General features: G+C 47.2%; 4 protein-coding genes and 19 non-coding genes across 23 annotated transcripts; all 23 read left to right on the top strand.

The window, feature by feature from the left end:
- Nucleotides 1-521: 521 nt before the first annotated feature.
- Nucleotides 522-2,228, top strand: Pmar_PMAR024655 (hypothetical protein; the record flags this gene model as incomplete). Its single annotated transcript, XM_002778460.1, has 8 exons — nt 522-601; nt 647-710; nt 758-846; nt 1,050-1,203; nt 1,348-1,508; nt 1,559-1,609; nt 1,651-1,804; nt 2,064-2,228. Coding segments are annotated over 8 exons (906 nt in total), but the record flags the coding sequence as incomplete, so codon positions are not given.
- Nucleotides 2,229-3,122: 894 nt separating this feature from the next.
- Pmar_PMAR024654 (hypothetical protein) lies at nt 3,123-3,691 on the top strand (the record flags this gene model as incomplete). Its single annotated transcript, XM_002778459.1, has 3 exons — nt 3,123-3,294; nt 3,325-3,600; nt 3,663-3,691. The coding sequence occupies 3 exons, from the start codon at nt 3,123-3,125 to the stop codon at nt 3,689-3,691; spliced, it is 477 nt and encodes a 158-aa protein (XP_002778505.1).
- A 718-nt stretch (nt 3,692-4,409) lies between these two features.
- On the top strand, nt 4,410-4,953 carry Pmar_PMAR024653 (hypothetical protein; the record flags this gene model as incomplete). Its single annotated transcript, XM_002778458.1, has 3 exons — nt 4,410-4,511; nt 4,571-4,692; nt 4,788-4,953. The coding sequence occupies 3 exons, from the start codon at nt 4,410-4,412 to the stop codon at nt 4,951-4,953; spliced, it is 390 nt and encodes a 129-aa protein (XP_002778504.1).
- A 15-nt stretch (nt 4,954-4,968) lies between these two features.
- On the top strand, nt 4,969-6,500 carry Pmar_PMAR024652 (merozoite surface protein, putative; the record flags this gene model as incomplete). The annotated part of the gene is made up of 8 exons (XM_002778457.1): nt 4,969-5,133; nt 5,178-5,291; nt 5,427-5,561; nt 5,605-5,709; nt 5,790-6,075; nt 6,131-6,245; nt 6,292-6,378; nt 6,425-6,500. 8 exons carry the CDS (start codon nt 4,969-4,971, stop codon nt 6,498-6,500), a joined length of 1,083 nt encoding a protein of 360 aa, XP_002778503.1.
- A 3,057-nt stretch (nt 6,501-9,557) lies between these two features.
- On the top strand, nt 9,558-9,629 carry Pmar_PMAR024651. Its single transcript has one exon. It is a non-coding gene; the product is annotated as a tRNA-Cys (tRNA).
- Nucleotides 9,630-9,737: 108 nt separating this feature from the next.
- Nucleotides 9,738-9,810, top strand: Pmar_PMAR024650. The gene has a single exon. It is a non-coding gene; the product is annotated as a tRNA-Arg (tRNA).
- Nucleotides 9,811-9,930: 120 nt separating this feature from the next.
- On the top strand, nt 9,931-10,002 carry Pmar_PMAR024649. Its single transcript has one exon. It is a non-coding gene; the product is annotated as a tRNA-Cys (tRNA).
- Nucleotides 10,003-10,110: 108 nt separating this feature from the next.
- On the top strand, nt 10,111-10,183 carry Pmar_PMAR024648. The gene has a single exon. It is a non-coding gene; the product is annotated as a tRNA-Arg (tRNA).
- Nucleotides 10,184-10,303: 120 nt separating this feature from the next.
- Pmar_PMAR024647 lies at nt 10,304-10,375 on the top strand. Its single transcript has one exon. It is a non-coding gene; the product is annotated as a tRNA-Cys (tRNA).
- A 108-nt stretch (nt 10,376-10,483) lies between these two features.
- On the top strand, nt 10,484-10,556 carry Pmar_PMAR024646. Its single transcript has one exon. It is a non-coding gene; the product is annotated as a tRNA-Arg (tRNA).
- A 120-nt stretch (nt 10,557-10,676) lies between these two features.
- On the top strand, nt 10,677-10,748 carry Pmar_PMAR024645. The gene has a single exon. It is a non-coding gene; the product is annotated as a tRNA-Cys (tRNA).
- A 108-nt stretch (nt 10,749-10,856) lies between these two features.
- Pmar_PMAR024644 lies at nt 10,857-10,929 on the top strand. Its single transcript has one exon. It is a non-coding gene; the product is annotated as a tRNA-Arg (tRNA).
- Nucleotides 10,930-11,049: 120 nt separating this feature from the next.
- Pmar_PMAR024643 lies at nt 11,050-11,122 on the top strand. Its single transcript has one exon. It is a non-coding gene; the product is annotated as a tRNA-Cys (tRNA).
- Nucleotides 11,123-11,399: 277 nt separating this feature from the next.
- On the top strand, nt 11,400-11,471 carry Pmar_PMAR024642. The gene has a single exon. It is a non-coding gene; the product is annotated as a tRNA-Cys (tRNA).
- A 108-nt stretch (nt 11,472-11,579) lies between these two features.
- Pmar_PMAR024641 lies at nt 11,580-11,652 on the top strand. The gene has a single exon. It is a non-coding gene; the product is annotated as a tRNA-Arg (tRNA).
- A 120-nt stretch (nt 11,653-11,772) lies between these two features.
- Nucleotides 11,773-11,844, top strand: Pmar_PMAR024640. The gene has a single exon. It is a non-coding gene; the product is annotated as a tRNA-Cys (tRNA).
- Nucleotides 11,845-11,952: 108 nt separating this feature from the next.
- On the top strand, nt 11,953-12,025 carry Pmar_PMAR024639. The gene has a single exon. It is a non-coding gene; the product is annotated as a tRNA-Arg (tRNA).
- Nucleotides 12,026-12,145: 120 nt separating this feature from the next.
- Pmar_PMAR024638 lies at nt 12,146-12,217 on the top strand. Its single transcript has one exon. It is a non-coding gene; the product is annotated as a tRNA-Cys (tRNA).
- A 108-nt stretch (nt 12,218-12,325) lies between these two features.
- On the top strand, nt 12,326-12,397 carry Pmar_PMAR024637. The gene has a single exon. It is a non-coding gene; the product is annotated as a tRNA-OTHER (tRNA).
- A 120-nt stretch (nt 12,398-12,517) lies between these two features.
- Pmar_PMAR024636 lies at nt 12,518-12,589 on the top strand. Its single transcript has one exon. It is a non-coding gene; the product is annotated as a tRNA-Cys (tRNA).
- A 108-nt stretch (nt 12,590-12,697) lies between these two features.
- Nucleotides 12,698-12,770, top strand: Pmar_PMAR024635. Its single transcript has one exon. It is a non-coding gene; the product is annotated as a tRNA-Arg (tRNA).
- A 120-nt stretch (nt 12,771-12,890) lies between these two features.
- Nucleotides 12,891-12,963, top strand: Pmar_PMAR024634. The gene has a single exon. It is a non-coding gene; the product is annotated as a tRNA-Cys (tRNA).
- A 108-nt stretch (nt 12,964-13,071) lies between these two features.
- On the top strand, nt 13,072-13,144 carry Pmar_PMAR024633. The gene has a single exon. It is a non-coding gene; the product is annotated as a tRNA-Arg (tRNA).
- The last annotated feature ends 139 nt before the right edge of the window (nt 13,145-13,283 follow it).

Here is a 13,283-nt window from a genome sequence, read left to right as displayed (position 1 = left end):
CCAAGCGACTACTCTGCTCGACTCACGAGTGAAACTATCATAGCATCATGGACCACTCAGTTGACATTGGGGTTGTCGAGGTAAGTGGAGGACAGTTTTGGAGGGGAAGTTTCGAAGTGTTTAGGTGTATTCGGACTTGGATGAATATTGTCATAGTATAGCGCCAGCCTGGGATGAGGTCTCCAGTGATCTCAAGGGGTACATCAAATTCGGGAGAATCAACTCCCATACTGATCGAGCGGTGAGTACTGGGTTGAAGTATGTCCGAACGATACGAACCGCTCTTCATTGAAGAAGGGGCGAAACCGATGAGGGGGCACTGAAGACATGTGAGGTTGTTGTATGTGTCAGCTGTTCAAGTCATTGCCGATAACTCCGAGGACAACCCCGACAATCTTCCTTTTCATGCCAGCCCATCCCGAGATCCCTCCTAGTTTGATGCCGATCGCTGAGATAAATCCAAGGACATTGAAGAGGTACTTTGCTGTTTAATTTCGTGGCGCGCGGTAGTGTTCTGCTAGGTGGATATTGCACGAGCTGCCAATAGTGTACCGGACGGTCACGTCTGTGGAAACGGCGGAGAAGGAAGCAATGTTGAGCGGTGATGATTTTTCGCCACACTCTGTTGGATTGGCTGCGTTTTCAGATCACCCAATTATGGTAGTGTACACGCGATCAAGTCATACCACTCCTTTGTTGAAAGCTATGATGTGAGGATGAGTTGTGGTCTTGGGTGGGGAACAGTACGAGCTTTCAGATACAAGTTTTCTCATGCAGTGAACTTCTTGGTTGTGAACAGCGATCAATTACTACCTCGTCGGAATGATATTGTAGCTAAATTATACTGTAGTAAAGGGTAGGGGTGATTTTCACATTCCAAACTTCCGCATGGAATTTCTGGATCGTCGCCTCTATCATAACGATTCGCACGATATCAAACGTAGTCAGTGTCGGCACGTATCATCCTAGAGGCGATTGGTTTGGAACTGTTTTTCATTCCCTAATTTGCTCTTATTAGAGTTCACCATGATTGAGGCATGGCTTGTTAGATGATGGGCGTGAGGTGAGTACTCGGCAGTTGAGCACCAAGACGATCGAGGAAACGTTGTCGGAGATGCTGAGGGAAGTACCGTTGGAAATAAACCAACTTAATGTTAAGCAACTATGTAGACCATCGAAGAGTGTCTCTGACTCGATGAAAGTGTAATAACGGGGCGCGGCTTTCAATCTCGGCTTGGGGGGTGACGACAGTGAGTTCTCCTCAGCTGTTCATACAGCGTGTTAATTTAATAAGGGGCCACCCCCTGTAACTTTTCATTATGACCAAGTTGAACTTGTGACGGTTAGGTATTGCGTTCTCATGTCACCTTCTGTGCGCAAGGATGTAGCAGATGAGTTAGTGACATCTTTGAGGAGGCAGAAGACGACATTCCATAAGTTCGATCCTTCTGATGTCGATATAGACATCCAGCTAGGTTGGGTTGGAGAGGAATGTGCGGAAAAATATGGTAGCTCTCCGAGTCGCGCGAAAGTTGGGAATAATTTTTATTGGGCTTAGGTGATTCTATCGTTCTCGAATACGAAACTCAGCGGTACGCCACACTGAAAGGTATTAACGATGAAATCGTCTAGTGAGAAATTGAATGGCAGATCCAGAGACGAGGATTCCGCAGCTCTTCACTGATCTGGCTCTTGGCGATATATTGTTCAACCCATTGGAGGCACACATCGGGGAGTGTCTCGAAGACCCTAGGAGGTCCAGGCTTGATGCGGTCGTAAAGCTGGTCGCGACCAAGGAGGGAATGTGAGTGGATCCCAATGCCTCGGAAAATTACAGTTGCCAATTTTGTGTTGGAATATATGTTCGCTTTCCTCAGCTGAGCTCGGGAGTTTTCTCACTAATCATTAGTGTTCACAAACATTCGGATAGGAGTATACAGAAATCAATAATGATTTCCCAGAATTTCCACATTGTCACCAACTCACGTAGTTGATTACACGCATGTGCCACTGAACTCATCTTGCAAGGCCAGATTGATATACTGTTGATGTATTCCTCTCAGGTTGACGCTATTTTGCCTCGCCGTTGGCGGCGGTGCTGCTGTCTATTTTCTCGGCACAACAGGCATCGTCTTTCTCTTGCTGGGTAGTGGGCTCATTATAGGCATTGCTACAAGTGATATCTGGCAAAAGTTGATGGCTTTTTTCAAGTTCTGATAGCCGCTACTTCGTCAAGCATACGTTGTCTGGATGGAAGATCTCTATTCGCGTTCCATTAATTGGAGGGTAGTCATTTGGATCAATGCTCCACGTTAGTTGACCAGTGATGTAAACTACGTGTCGGGTGGAAGATATGAGGGTACCGTCGGGAGCGCAAATTGTTCTGCAACAATTTCCCTTCGGTATCGGTCACAGGGATCCATTTGGCTTTGAGAAATAATGCTCTCCAAGATTCAATAACAATGGGAAAACTGTTTCTAATGTGATGACATTTACACGGGAAGCTGATTAAAGTGGTGCTAATCGTGTGGAAGGTTATAAATGTGTCCCCTCCGGAAACATTATAGGTTTCTCGATGATTCCCTGATTGGTCACTCGCCTAGTCGAGATGTTACTACACACTCCTTAGCGGATAAGTATGATGCCTCCTTTGTCAGCAATAAGCTTGACTGGCTTCTACTGGGCGTAGTAGTTGACTACATTGATAGCAGCGGTGGTTAGGTCAACCATTTAAGTAGCCCTTATCTCGCTTGGAACCTCATTGACCTCGTCATCGATGCGGCTTGCGCTGTTCCAGTGTAATCTTCTGCTTTTGCCATTTCTAGGCGTATCTTACAAAAGAACCAATGAAGCCTCGCAAAAAGTGCCGATAAGAACATCAGCTTCAATAATTCTTCATCTTCTACTCATTTTGAGTAGTGGAGTACTTGTTTTCTCAACGTCGCTCAGAATGTTGAGTTGGCGTAACCAAAGCGTTGAAGTATGGATGCAGTGCTTTTCCTCCTCTGATGGTAATCAGTCCAGAGGAACGTGAGCGTGCTGTAGTAGTACTCGCTTGGCTCGCCACACGTGCACATGGAATAGATTGTCGTTATGATATTTGCTCTTACGCCTGGCCAGTGATGGAGGGTTTCGACGTGTTCAATCTCACGCCTTGCTTGGTTGGTCCTATTCTTTGTAGAAAACCTGATGCCGATGGTCTCGTGTGGTTGGTTCCTAGCATCGGGTTTCGTCTCGGCAAAGTTGACCTAGAAGGCCGTGTCACCAGCCTGGATTATGCCGATGCCTTGGCAAGTATTTCTAGTATGTGCGTCGACCCGTCAGATGGCTCATTGATCCTGATTGATAACATCACCAGACTGCTCCACCGTGTCTATGACTGGGAATCGCCTATGACTGGTTCTAGTCCTGCTACTGACGGGCCAGGACATCGTATTAGGTCAGCCTCTGGTGCTGCCAGGGTCGGTGCTCTGTTCTCTGCCTGTTGTTGTGGTGACGGGTTTGTTTATGCTTTGGCGTTGACAGAAGATGCCGAAGGAGTGGTACGGATAAGCGTTCGTGATGATGTGGGTATCAGCTCTGTGGTCGACCGTACTGGGAGTGAATACCAATGTCTGGTAGCCGCCACTCATGACGGTGTAACACAGCTTTTCTGGATCCAGACTCAGCTAAAGCGACATCCCGAATCTGAACTTATATTGTGGACCCCGAGTGTAGGACGCAGAACCATCACTACCTTTGACTTCGCCGTTGGATGGCTAGATGTAGATAGTTCAAGACGACTCGCTTGGCTCTGCGGCTTCTCACGTGGGGCGGCCGGGATGCGTTTGTGGCGTGTTGATCTGAAGACGGAGACGCTCACTGGTTTGTTCACCTTGCCGGAGACCTTCAGAAGTTGCAGAATTTTCGCTCAAGCGAATGGGCGTTTCTGGGTCTTGGAAACTGCGTCAAGTCGTCTACGGGTTCTGTCTCCCGTTTTCGAATAGGTTGACTTGAACATTCCTAAACCATTTTGAATAATTCTCGACGTCGTTATTTGTAATCATTGATTGCTTAAAGGAGATTCCAGACCGTTGATGGCCATTCATTGGGAGGGAGGACTGGCTTCTCGGTGTCTGACCTGAATTCAAATTTGGTCGCCCCGGCCGATATCGCCCAATTCATGGCGGATACTCGGAATGCCGACGCTATTGGCGCGCACGACCATCACTGGCCGGTATCAGCTGCCAGTTGGGGTGTGGTATTCGGGATATACATAACACTCGAACCCTAATCACTCTTTAGCCTCAGCGAACAGATCGTTTGTGTGCACCCGCACTATGTTATCCGTGATGCGATACTGTGTTCATGTCAATCTTCCAAATTGAAAAAGGTATTGTGACTTGTGGTTCACAGGCTTACATTCAGCAATGTCTGGGGTGATTGTCAATGCTTCCGAGCTCGATAGAATTCGGAAGTCGGCCATTGGTCAGACCGATGATGACAAAGCAGTAGCTGAGAAGCGAGAGCGGGTATTCGCTGAGCCGAGTTGACTCCTCCTCGGTGAGCGTATGGTCTTTCCTGCTCGCAGGCTCTCGCTATGCATGAGAAGTCGAAAGCTCGAGCCGGGGGCTGGTCAAACACCTTAGATGGAAGTCGCAAGAAGAAGGAACAAGATCGTATAGAGCGTATTGAGAGAGAAGAGCGAGAGAGGTAGGCCGGTCATCCACCTGTCGCGATAGGAGTCCTCACGAGTGTGCTTTTCTTCGAGTTTTGAGGAGCATGCAAATCAGAGGATTTCCGATCAGGCAGAGAATTGATATGGAGGAAGCTCGATACCAGCTAGAAGAGAGACGCAAAGCTATTCAGCGAGCCAATAAGATCCTCAAGGAGCAGACTGATCGTATCAAGAGCTTCCACAGTGCCATGATGTATAGTGACGTATTGGCCGAGCGTGAGGCGCAGGTATCCTAGAAATTAGCTGCAATCATGAATAATGACGACCAGGTACGGCTTAAGGAAGAATTGGCTAAGCTCGAGCACTTGAGGGATCAACGGTTTGAGGATGTTGCCAAATTCAACTATCAGAGGATGCTAGAGAGAGAGCTCAAGGAGAAGTCTGAATATGAAGCGAAGGCAAAGAAGACCGCCGAGGTGGGCTTTACTGTCGTGAGAAAGGATGGTACACCTCGGTGTAGATTCAGCAAGCCCAGCTGGCCCAATGGAAAGAGACACGTGTGGCCGAGATCCGAGACGAAATGGTGGAGGGCGAGATACTGAGAAAGAAGGCTGCAGAGGATCTTCAAGCTGAGGTGAGTCGTGTGCTTGTATCAAATTGATACTATCAATATCTTAACAATGCCAAGTTCGCTGTTAATCTTTAACAGCATGGATAATACCAAGGCGGAATGGACACATGATATTAGAATTCGTTTATCGTGCTTCAGCGCCGAGCAGAGGAAGCACGCCGCAACGTTGCAATCCAAGCCTTGGTTGAGACTCAGAAAGCAAACGCATATTTGGAAGAAATCAGAGCACGGGAAGCCAAGAGATCTGCCAAGGAAGAGCGCAAAATAGGCACAGTTGAACGCTTCAACTTCAGGAACATTTCACTGCCTTTTAGAGGAATATGCTGCGGAGAAAGCTCGACAGCTCGAACTGCGCAAGGAGAGAGAGCTGGAACTCTTTACTGCGAAACAAGAGATGAGGAGAAAGATGATCGAAGATCAAGTAAGCATTCTCTCAATTATCGATACTCACAATGGAAACCGTGAAGAGCCAATTTTACGCTCCTGATGTAATGCCGTTAGGCGGCGCGGCTAGCGGCTCTTCAATCTAATGAAGAGCAACGTTTAGAAAGACAAGTCCTGGAAAAGGAAATGGCTCATGAGGCTGCCAGAGTGAAGAAAGAAGAGAAAATGCGAAAGTCGCAGATCAGTCCCAACTTCATGTGCCAATACCTGCCCGACAGGTGGAAAAACGCACTCGAAAAGTCACGCAGCCTGCAGATGGAGAAGAAAAGGAGGGCGAAGGAATATGAACAGGAGATGGGCAAGAAAATGGCAGCTTATTCGGGGAAAATGTTCGAGAAACTCAGTGAGCACGCTGATGTGGCACGGCAAGAGCAAGCAACAACAGTTTCTGGTTGTAGACGAAGACGAGAAAGAAGAGCGAGCTTCCCGTAGGAGAGCGGCTGAGTACATAGCGATGGAGCAAAAGCGTCAAGTGGCAGAGAAAAAACGTCGAGCGAGGAGGGAAGCAGAAATGTGAGTACGATCTTGGCGATGGCGTTCGTAGTGCATGTGCTCTCAGTGAAGCGATGGTCATTAACAGAGCGAAGACTGTAACTGAGGCCGAAACTCTCGCTTTCCACTCCTATGCATCCGAACGTATAGGCGAGTAGGTCTAACATTTTGTTCACATAGATGAAGCTGAGGCTAATTAGATATGCTGATGAGGGGAAGAACGTCATTCCCCTAATCAAGGAGCTAAGGGAGTACCGCAAACGATCCGCGCAGTGACGGTCGTCCGTGCTTCTCATGTCTGTGTTGTCGTATTTGGTCACGTTCAAATCAGAGTGATTGCGTTGCCAGATTCTATCTCTTAGGGCATCGGATAAAGATAATCTCTATTAGTCTAATAGTATTAGATATTAATGATGTGATTCATCTTGAATACAGGGAACAAGCTGATAGACTGCTCATGGCTAGATGTTGGCAAGCATCGCTAGTTGTGACAGTCGCCAGAACTTGTGCTACACACGCTTAGTTCATGACATTGGGAGCGCAAAGCAGTCGTTGCCATCTGGTCCTAGTTCTGGCCACAACGCACTGGTTGTCAGCATTACTGCAATTGCTGTTGCAGAAGATCCTTCAACTTTCGAGCGTAGGTCGTCTTGCGTATATCAGGAAAGATTCTCAAATCATCCGCAACCAAGTTCTCTTTCCTTTCCTTTAATTCGTGCGCTACGCACCAAAGTGTCCCGCACGCTTTCCCTTTCGTTCCCGAACAACACTCCACTGTCTTCTGTATCCGACCATCCACGGTTTTGGGGTTCCAAATATCAATAATCACTCTCAATTGATTCGTCGATTGTGCTATGTGAACATTTTTCCCCCTCAGATTCCAAGTTTCATCCAACCTGCTTACAATTCCAATGCTCATGAGCGTTAACACTCTTAGCTGATCACTTACCGATCCAACAGTGGTTTCTAAGTTCACTATAGCTCTAACGGCTTCATCCGAGATTATCGGCGCTTCCTTAGCACTAACACTGGCTGATTCCCTGATTTTACGTGCTCCGGCTAACGCCCTCTTCACCAGAAATTCATCCTGACTATCCAAATGAGGGTGCCCCTTAATTGCCGATAATGTTTTGACACTAGTCACATACTGAGAGATAGTGTTGCTATTCAGCTTTGGCTCCAATGACAGCAACGCCCTTATGAATAGCTGGAGTATGTCTGCGTTAATAGGATATGAGCTCACTTCTAAAAACAGCTTCTCTGCTGTCTTGTATTGTTGCATGGTCGATGTTCTAATCGATCTTCCCCTCAGCTGTTCATTCAATCGAGATTCCTCTTCGAATCCTTCCAACGGCTGCGCCTCCTTGAACCTCTTCATCTGTTGCGCCCTACTGATACCTTTGTTTCTTTCGCTCTCTGTTTTTTCTGCCTTTTCCACCCTTCCCTCCTTTGGCCATTTTTGCACGAACAATAGGCGACAAAAGTACTCAACTAACCATTATAAGACGTCATTGGTGATACGACAACAAACTGAACATTTATTCGTCATAACGAAACGCTCCTGCCCATTACACACTGATCTGATCAGCCTATTTAAAACCTTCCTTCGACTAACACGCTCTTCACCTCTTCGAATGAGACTTTTCTTTCAACCAACCCCGGTGGCGTATAGCTAATATCACGCGAGACTTTGTCAGCATCTACGTTTAGCAGCCCTTCAATATGATTTACCTTATCACTAGATAAATTCGACACCTCGATCCCGTGACGGGATTCCCGTCGCTCATGATTTGTGTGATAACGGCAACCAACCTGGCTGGACCGACTTTTGCGGAGAAGCCCTTCTTCAGCGCACTAATACCCGATTTTGAATCCGACAGTATCAGGACCTTGGAGAGGTCCAACCCCATTTTTTTCGCCAACAATACACCCATCAGAGTTGCGGTAAGCTCCAAAGCAACCATGTCGCTACTCGCCCTTTGGTGCACGTTGATCTCCTCAACCATTGCCAAGTCTTCAACGAGGAGTCGGCTATAAGAGCCAATCTCAGCCGTGCTGGACGATCGTACGACGATACATCCCAAGGCCACGGTGGAGGCGTCAGTCAATATCAGACCCTCTGAGTCCTTCTGACGCTCGGCACGACACCCACGCTCCACGGCTTCACTTCCTCTCGAAATTCGAAGAGACAACTTCAAGCCACCTAGTTAGACAATCCGCAGTTCTCTCGGAACACCTTACGCCATGTAAATGCTCATTCTGCATGACAGTGGACAGACTGTACAGGTGAGACAGCCCTTCCCGATATCTTGGGAACATCTGGGTGTAAAATAATAGTTTGCCGATGAGACTCTGTAACACCTCGGCTTTCACTACTCCCCTCTCCAGAACAGACGCTATTTGCTCTACGACCTTCTGTTGCTTACGACGAGGAAGACTAACCACGAAATCTTCACTGCAATCTCTTGTTATCGTGAATCCTCCAAAACTGTTATCCTCGTCGCAATGACATTGCGACGAGGATATTGTGCGACATGTGCGACATTGTATTTTCTCCCATGCGTAATCTACCCCGCACGCTGCTGGTATCAGCAGCAACACACAAATCGCCTCTTCTTCCATGCATTCTGGAGCAACAGTTATCATCGAGATAACTCAACCCACCGGCTTCCAGAGGATTCATCAGTTTTCTTAGAATCCTATGCAGCGAAGAGAACACCCTTGAGAACATGTATGCACTCGACCGTAGACCCATGGGGAGTCTAGTGTGCCTCACTTTAACCGAATTCACCTCGGCAACGAGGAAGTTCCTCTCACTCGCGATTATCGGTATCGTCCTATAAGCGGATTGGACATCGCTTTCGAAAACAACGTACCTTCTACCCGTTTTGGCCTCCAACTGTGCTACGTGCTCGAGTAAACGGGCGAGACTTTGATATGTCGGTAATGCATTGGTTTCTTTCATAATCACTTTATTATTGCAAAGATTCCTCTTGTAATCTTCTATGACCCTAAACGACTTTCTCAATGCTTCCTCGGGCTGCTCGCCCCAATTGCTAACATTTTCATCAAAGTTCTTTTTGGGAATCAACGCCAATTTGGCTGGTTTGATAATCAAACCAGCCAAACAATCGAATGCTCAGATGTTAGCCTCAAAAATAAAACATTATAGTTGAGTTTCCAGGAACACCACGAGGAGGTCTCTGAGCTCGTTCCCATCTAACAGTAAATCTCAATACATTCGTCCTTGAACTAGCCCCATAAATGGACCTTCATGGAGTGCAATTTTGAATGAAAATAGGTCAAATGGAGGACTAGTCGAATTGTGTGTATGGGTGTGTAGCTCAGTGGTAGAGCGGCTGACTGCAGATCAGCAGGTCCTCGGTTGAAATTCGGGCGTGCCCTTTGAACCTTCGCAAAATTTCCATCAAGGAATTTTCGAGAGGTAGAGTAATCACTCATGTAATCGGCGAAACAATCACAGACATCAACATGATCCGAAGTTGAATCATCGCTCTGCTGGCCCAATGGATAAGGCGCCACCCTCCTAAGATGGAGATTCCGAGTTCGATCCTCGGGTAGGGTAGATAGGTTTAGTGAGAATCATTAAAGGACGACTTGATTGAGCTTGCTGTAAACGACACAGTGAGGAGTGCAATTTTGAATGAAAATAGGTCAAATGGAGGACTAGTCGAATTGTGTGTATGGGTGTGTAGCTCAGTGGTAGAGCGGCTGACTGCAGATCAGCAGGTCCTCGGTTCAAATTCGGGCGTGTCCTTTGAACCTTCGCAAAATTTCCATCAAGGAATTTTCGAGAGGTAGAGTAATCACTCATGTAATCGGCGAAACAGTCACAGACATCAACATGATCCGAAGTTGAATCATCGCCCTGCTGGCCCAATGGATAAGGCGCCACCCTCCTAAGGTGGAGATTCCGAGTTCGATCCTCGGGTAGGGTAGATAAGTGTAGTGAGAATCATTATAGGACGACTCGATTGAGCTGGCTGTAAACGACACAGTGAGGAGTGAAATTTTGAATGAAAATAGGTCAAATGGAGGACTAGTCGAATTGTGTGCATGGGTGTGTAGCTCAGTGGTAGAGCGGCTGACTGCAGATTAGCAGATCCTCGGTTCAAATCCGGGCGTGCCCTTTGAAATTTCGCGAAGTTTTCATCAAGGAATTTTGGAGAGGTAGAGTAATCACTCCTGTAATCGGCGGAACAGTCACAGACATCAACATGATCGGAAGTTGAATCATCGCCCTGCTGGCCCAATGGATAAGGCGCCACCCTCCTAAGGTGGAGATTCCGAGTTCGATCCTCGGGTAGGGTAGATAAGTTTAGTGAGAATCATTATAGGACGACTCGATTGAGCTGGCTGTAAACGACCAAGTGAGGAGTAAAATTTTGAATGAAAATAGGTCAAATGGAGGACTGGTCAAATTGTGTGCATGGGTGTGTAGCTCAGTGGTAGAGCGGCTGACTGCAGATTAGCAGGTCCTCGGTTCAAATCCGGGCGTGCCCTTTGAAATTTCGCGAAGTTTTCATCAAGGAATTTTGGAGAGGTAGAGTAATCACTCCTGTAATCGGCGGAACAGTCACAGACATCAACATGATCGGAAGTTGAATCATCGCCCTGCTGGCCCAATGGATAAGGCGCCACCCTCCTAAGGTGGAGATTCCGAGTTCGATCCTCGGGTAGGGTAGATAAGTTTAGTAAGAATCATTAGAGGACGACTCGATTGAGCTGGCTGTAAACGACCAAGTGAGGAGTGCAATTCTGAATGAAAATAGGTCAAATGGAGGACTAGTCGAGTTGTGTGTATGGGTGTGTAGCTCAATTGGTAGAGCGGCTGACTGCAGATTAGCAGGTCCTCGGTTCAAATCCGGGCGTGCCCTTTGAACCTTCGCAAAATTTTTATCAAGGAATTTTCGAGAGGTAGAGTAATCACTCATGTAATCGGCGAAACAGTCACAGACATCAACATGATCCGAAGTTGAATCATCGCCCTGCTGGCCCAATGGATAAGACGCCACCCTCCTAAGGTGATAGGTAGATAGGTTTAGTGAGAATCATTAGAGGACGACTCGATCGAGCTGGCTGTGAACGACACAGTGAGGAGTGAAATTTTGAATGAAAATAGGTCAAATAGAGGACTAGTCGAATTGTGTGAGTGGGTGTGTAGCTCAGTGGTAGAGCGGCTGACTGCAGATCAGCAGGTCCTCGGTTCAAATTCGGGCGTGCCCTTTGAACCTTCACAAAATTTCCATCAAGGAATTTTCGAGAGGTAGAGTAATCACTCATGTAATCGGCGAAACAGTCACAGACATCAACATGATCCGAAGTTGAATCATCGCCCTGCTGGCCCAATGGATAAGGCGCCACCCTCCTAAGGTGGAGATTTCGAGTTCGATCCTCGGGTAGGGTAGATAAGTTAAGTGAGAATCATTAGAGGACGACTCGATTGAGGTGGCTGTAAACGACACAGTGAGGAGTAAAATTTTGAATGAAAATAGGTCAAATGGAGGACTAGTCGAATCGTGTGTATGGGTGTGTAGCTCAGTGGTAGAGCGGCTGACTGCAGATCAGCAGTTCCTCGGTTCAAATCTGCGCGTGCCCTTTGAACCTTCGCAAAATTTCCATCAAGGAATTTTCGAGAGGTAGAGTAATCACTCATGTAATCGGCGGAACAGTCACAGACATCAACATGATCGGAAGTTGAATCATCGGCTTGCTGGCCCAATGGATAAGGCGCCACCCTTCTAAGGTGGAGACTCCGAGCTCGATCCTCGGGTAGGGTAGATAAGTTTAATGAGAATCATTAGAGGACGACTCGATTGAGCTGGCTGTAAACGACACAGTGTGGAGTGCAATTTTGAATGAAAATAGGTCAAATGGAGGACTAGTCGAATTGTGTGTATGGGTGTGTAGCTCAGTGGTAGAGCGGCTGACTGCAGATCACCAGGTCCTCGGTTCGAATCCGTGCGTGCCCTTTGAACCTTCGCAAAATTTCCATCAAGGAATTTTCGAGAGGTAGAGTAATCACTCATGTAATCGGCGAAACAGTCACAGACATCAACATGATCCGAAGTTGAATCATCGCCCTGCTGGCCCAATGGATAAGGCGCCACCTCCTAAGGTGGAGATTCCGAGTTCGATCCTCGGGTAGGGTAGATAAGTTTAGTAAGAATCATTAGAGGACGACTCGATTGAGCTGGCTGTAAACGACCAAGTGAGGAGTGCAATTTTGAATGAAAATAGGTCAAATGGAGGACTAGTCGAATTGTGTGTATGGGTGTGTAGCTCAGTGGTAGAGCGGCTGACTGCAGATCAGCAGGTCCTCGGTTCAAATCCGGGCGTGCCCTTTGAAACTTCGCAAAATTTCCATCAAGGAATTTTCGAGAGGTAGAGTAATCACTCATGTAATCGGCGGAACAGTCACAGACATCAACATGATCGGAAGTTGAATCATTGCCCTGCTGGCCCAATGGATAAGGCGCCACCCTCCTAAGGTGGAGATTCCGAGTTCGATCCTCGGGTAGGATAGATAAATTTAGTAAGAATCATTAGAGGACGACTTGATTGAGCTGGCTGTAAACGACCAAGTGAGGAGTGCAATTTTGAATGAAAATAGGTCAAATGGAGGACTAGTCGAATTGTGTGTATGGGTGTGTAGCTCAGTGGTAGAGCGGCTGACTGCAGATCAGCAGGTCCTTCGGTTCAAATCCGGGCGTGCCCTTTGAACCTTCGCAAAATTTCCATCAAGGAATTTTCGAGAGGTAGAGTAATCACTCATGTAATCGGCGAAACAGTCACAGACATCAACATGATCCGGAGTTGAATCATCGCCCTGCTGGCCGAATGGATAAGGCGTCACCCTCCTAAGGTGGAGATTCCGAGTTCGATCCTCGGGTAGGGTAGATAAGTATACTGAGAATCATTAGAGGACGACTCGATTGAGCTGGCTGTAAACGACACAGTGAAAAGTGAAATTTTGAATGACAATAGGTCAAATGGAGGACTAGTCGAATTCTGTGCATGGGTGTGTAGCTCAGTGGT

The sequence above is a fragment of the Perkinsus marinus genome, assembly GCF_000006405.1.
Source record: "Perkinsus marinus ATCC 50983 genomic scaffold scf_1104296949386, whole genome shotgun sequence".
NCBI classification, from domain to species: Eukaryota; Perkinsozoa; order Perkinsida; family Perkinsidae; genus Perkinsus; species Perkinsus marinus.
Note: the sequence above shows the minus strand (reverse complement) of the source record. Positions and strands in the feature narration are given on the sequence as shown.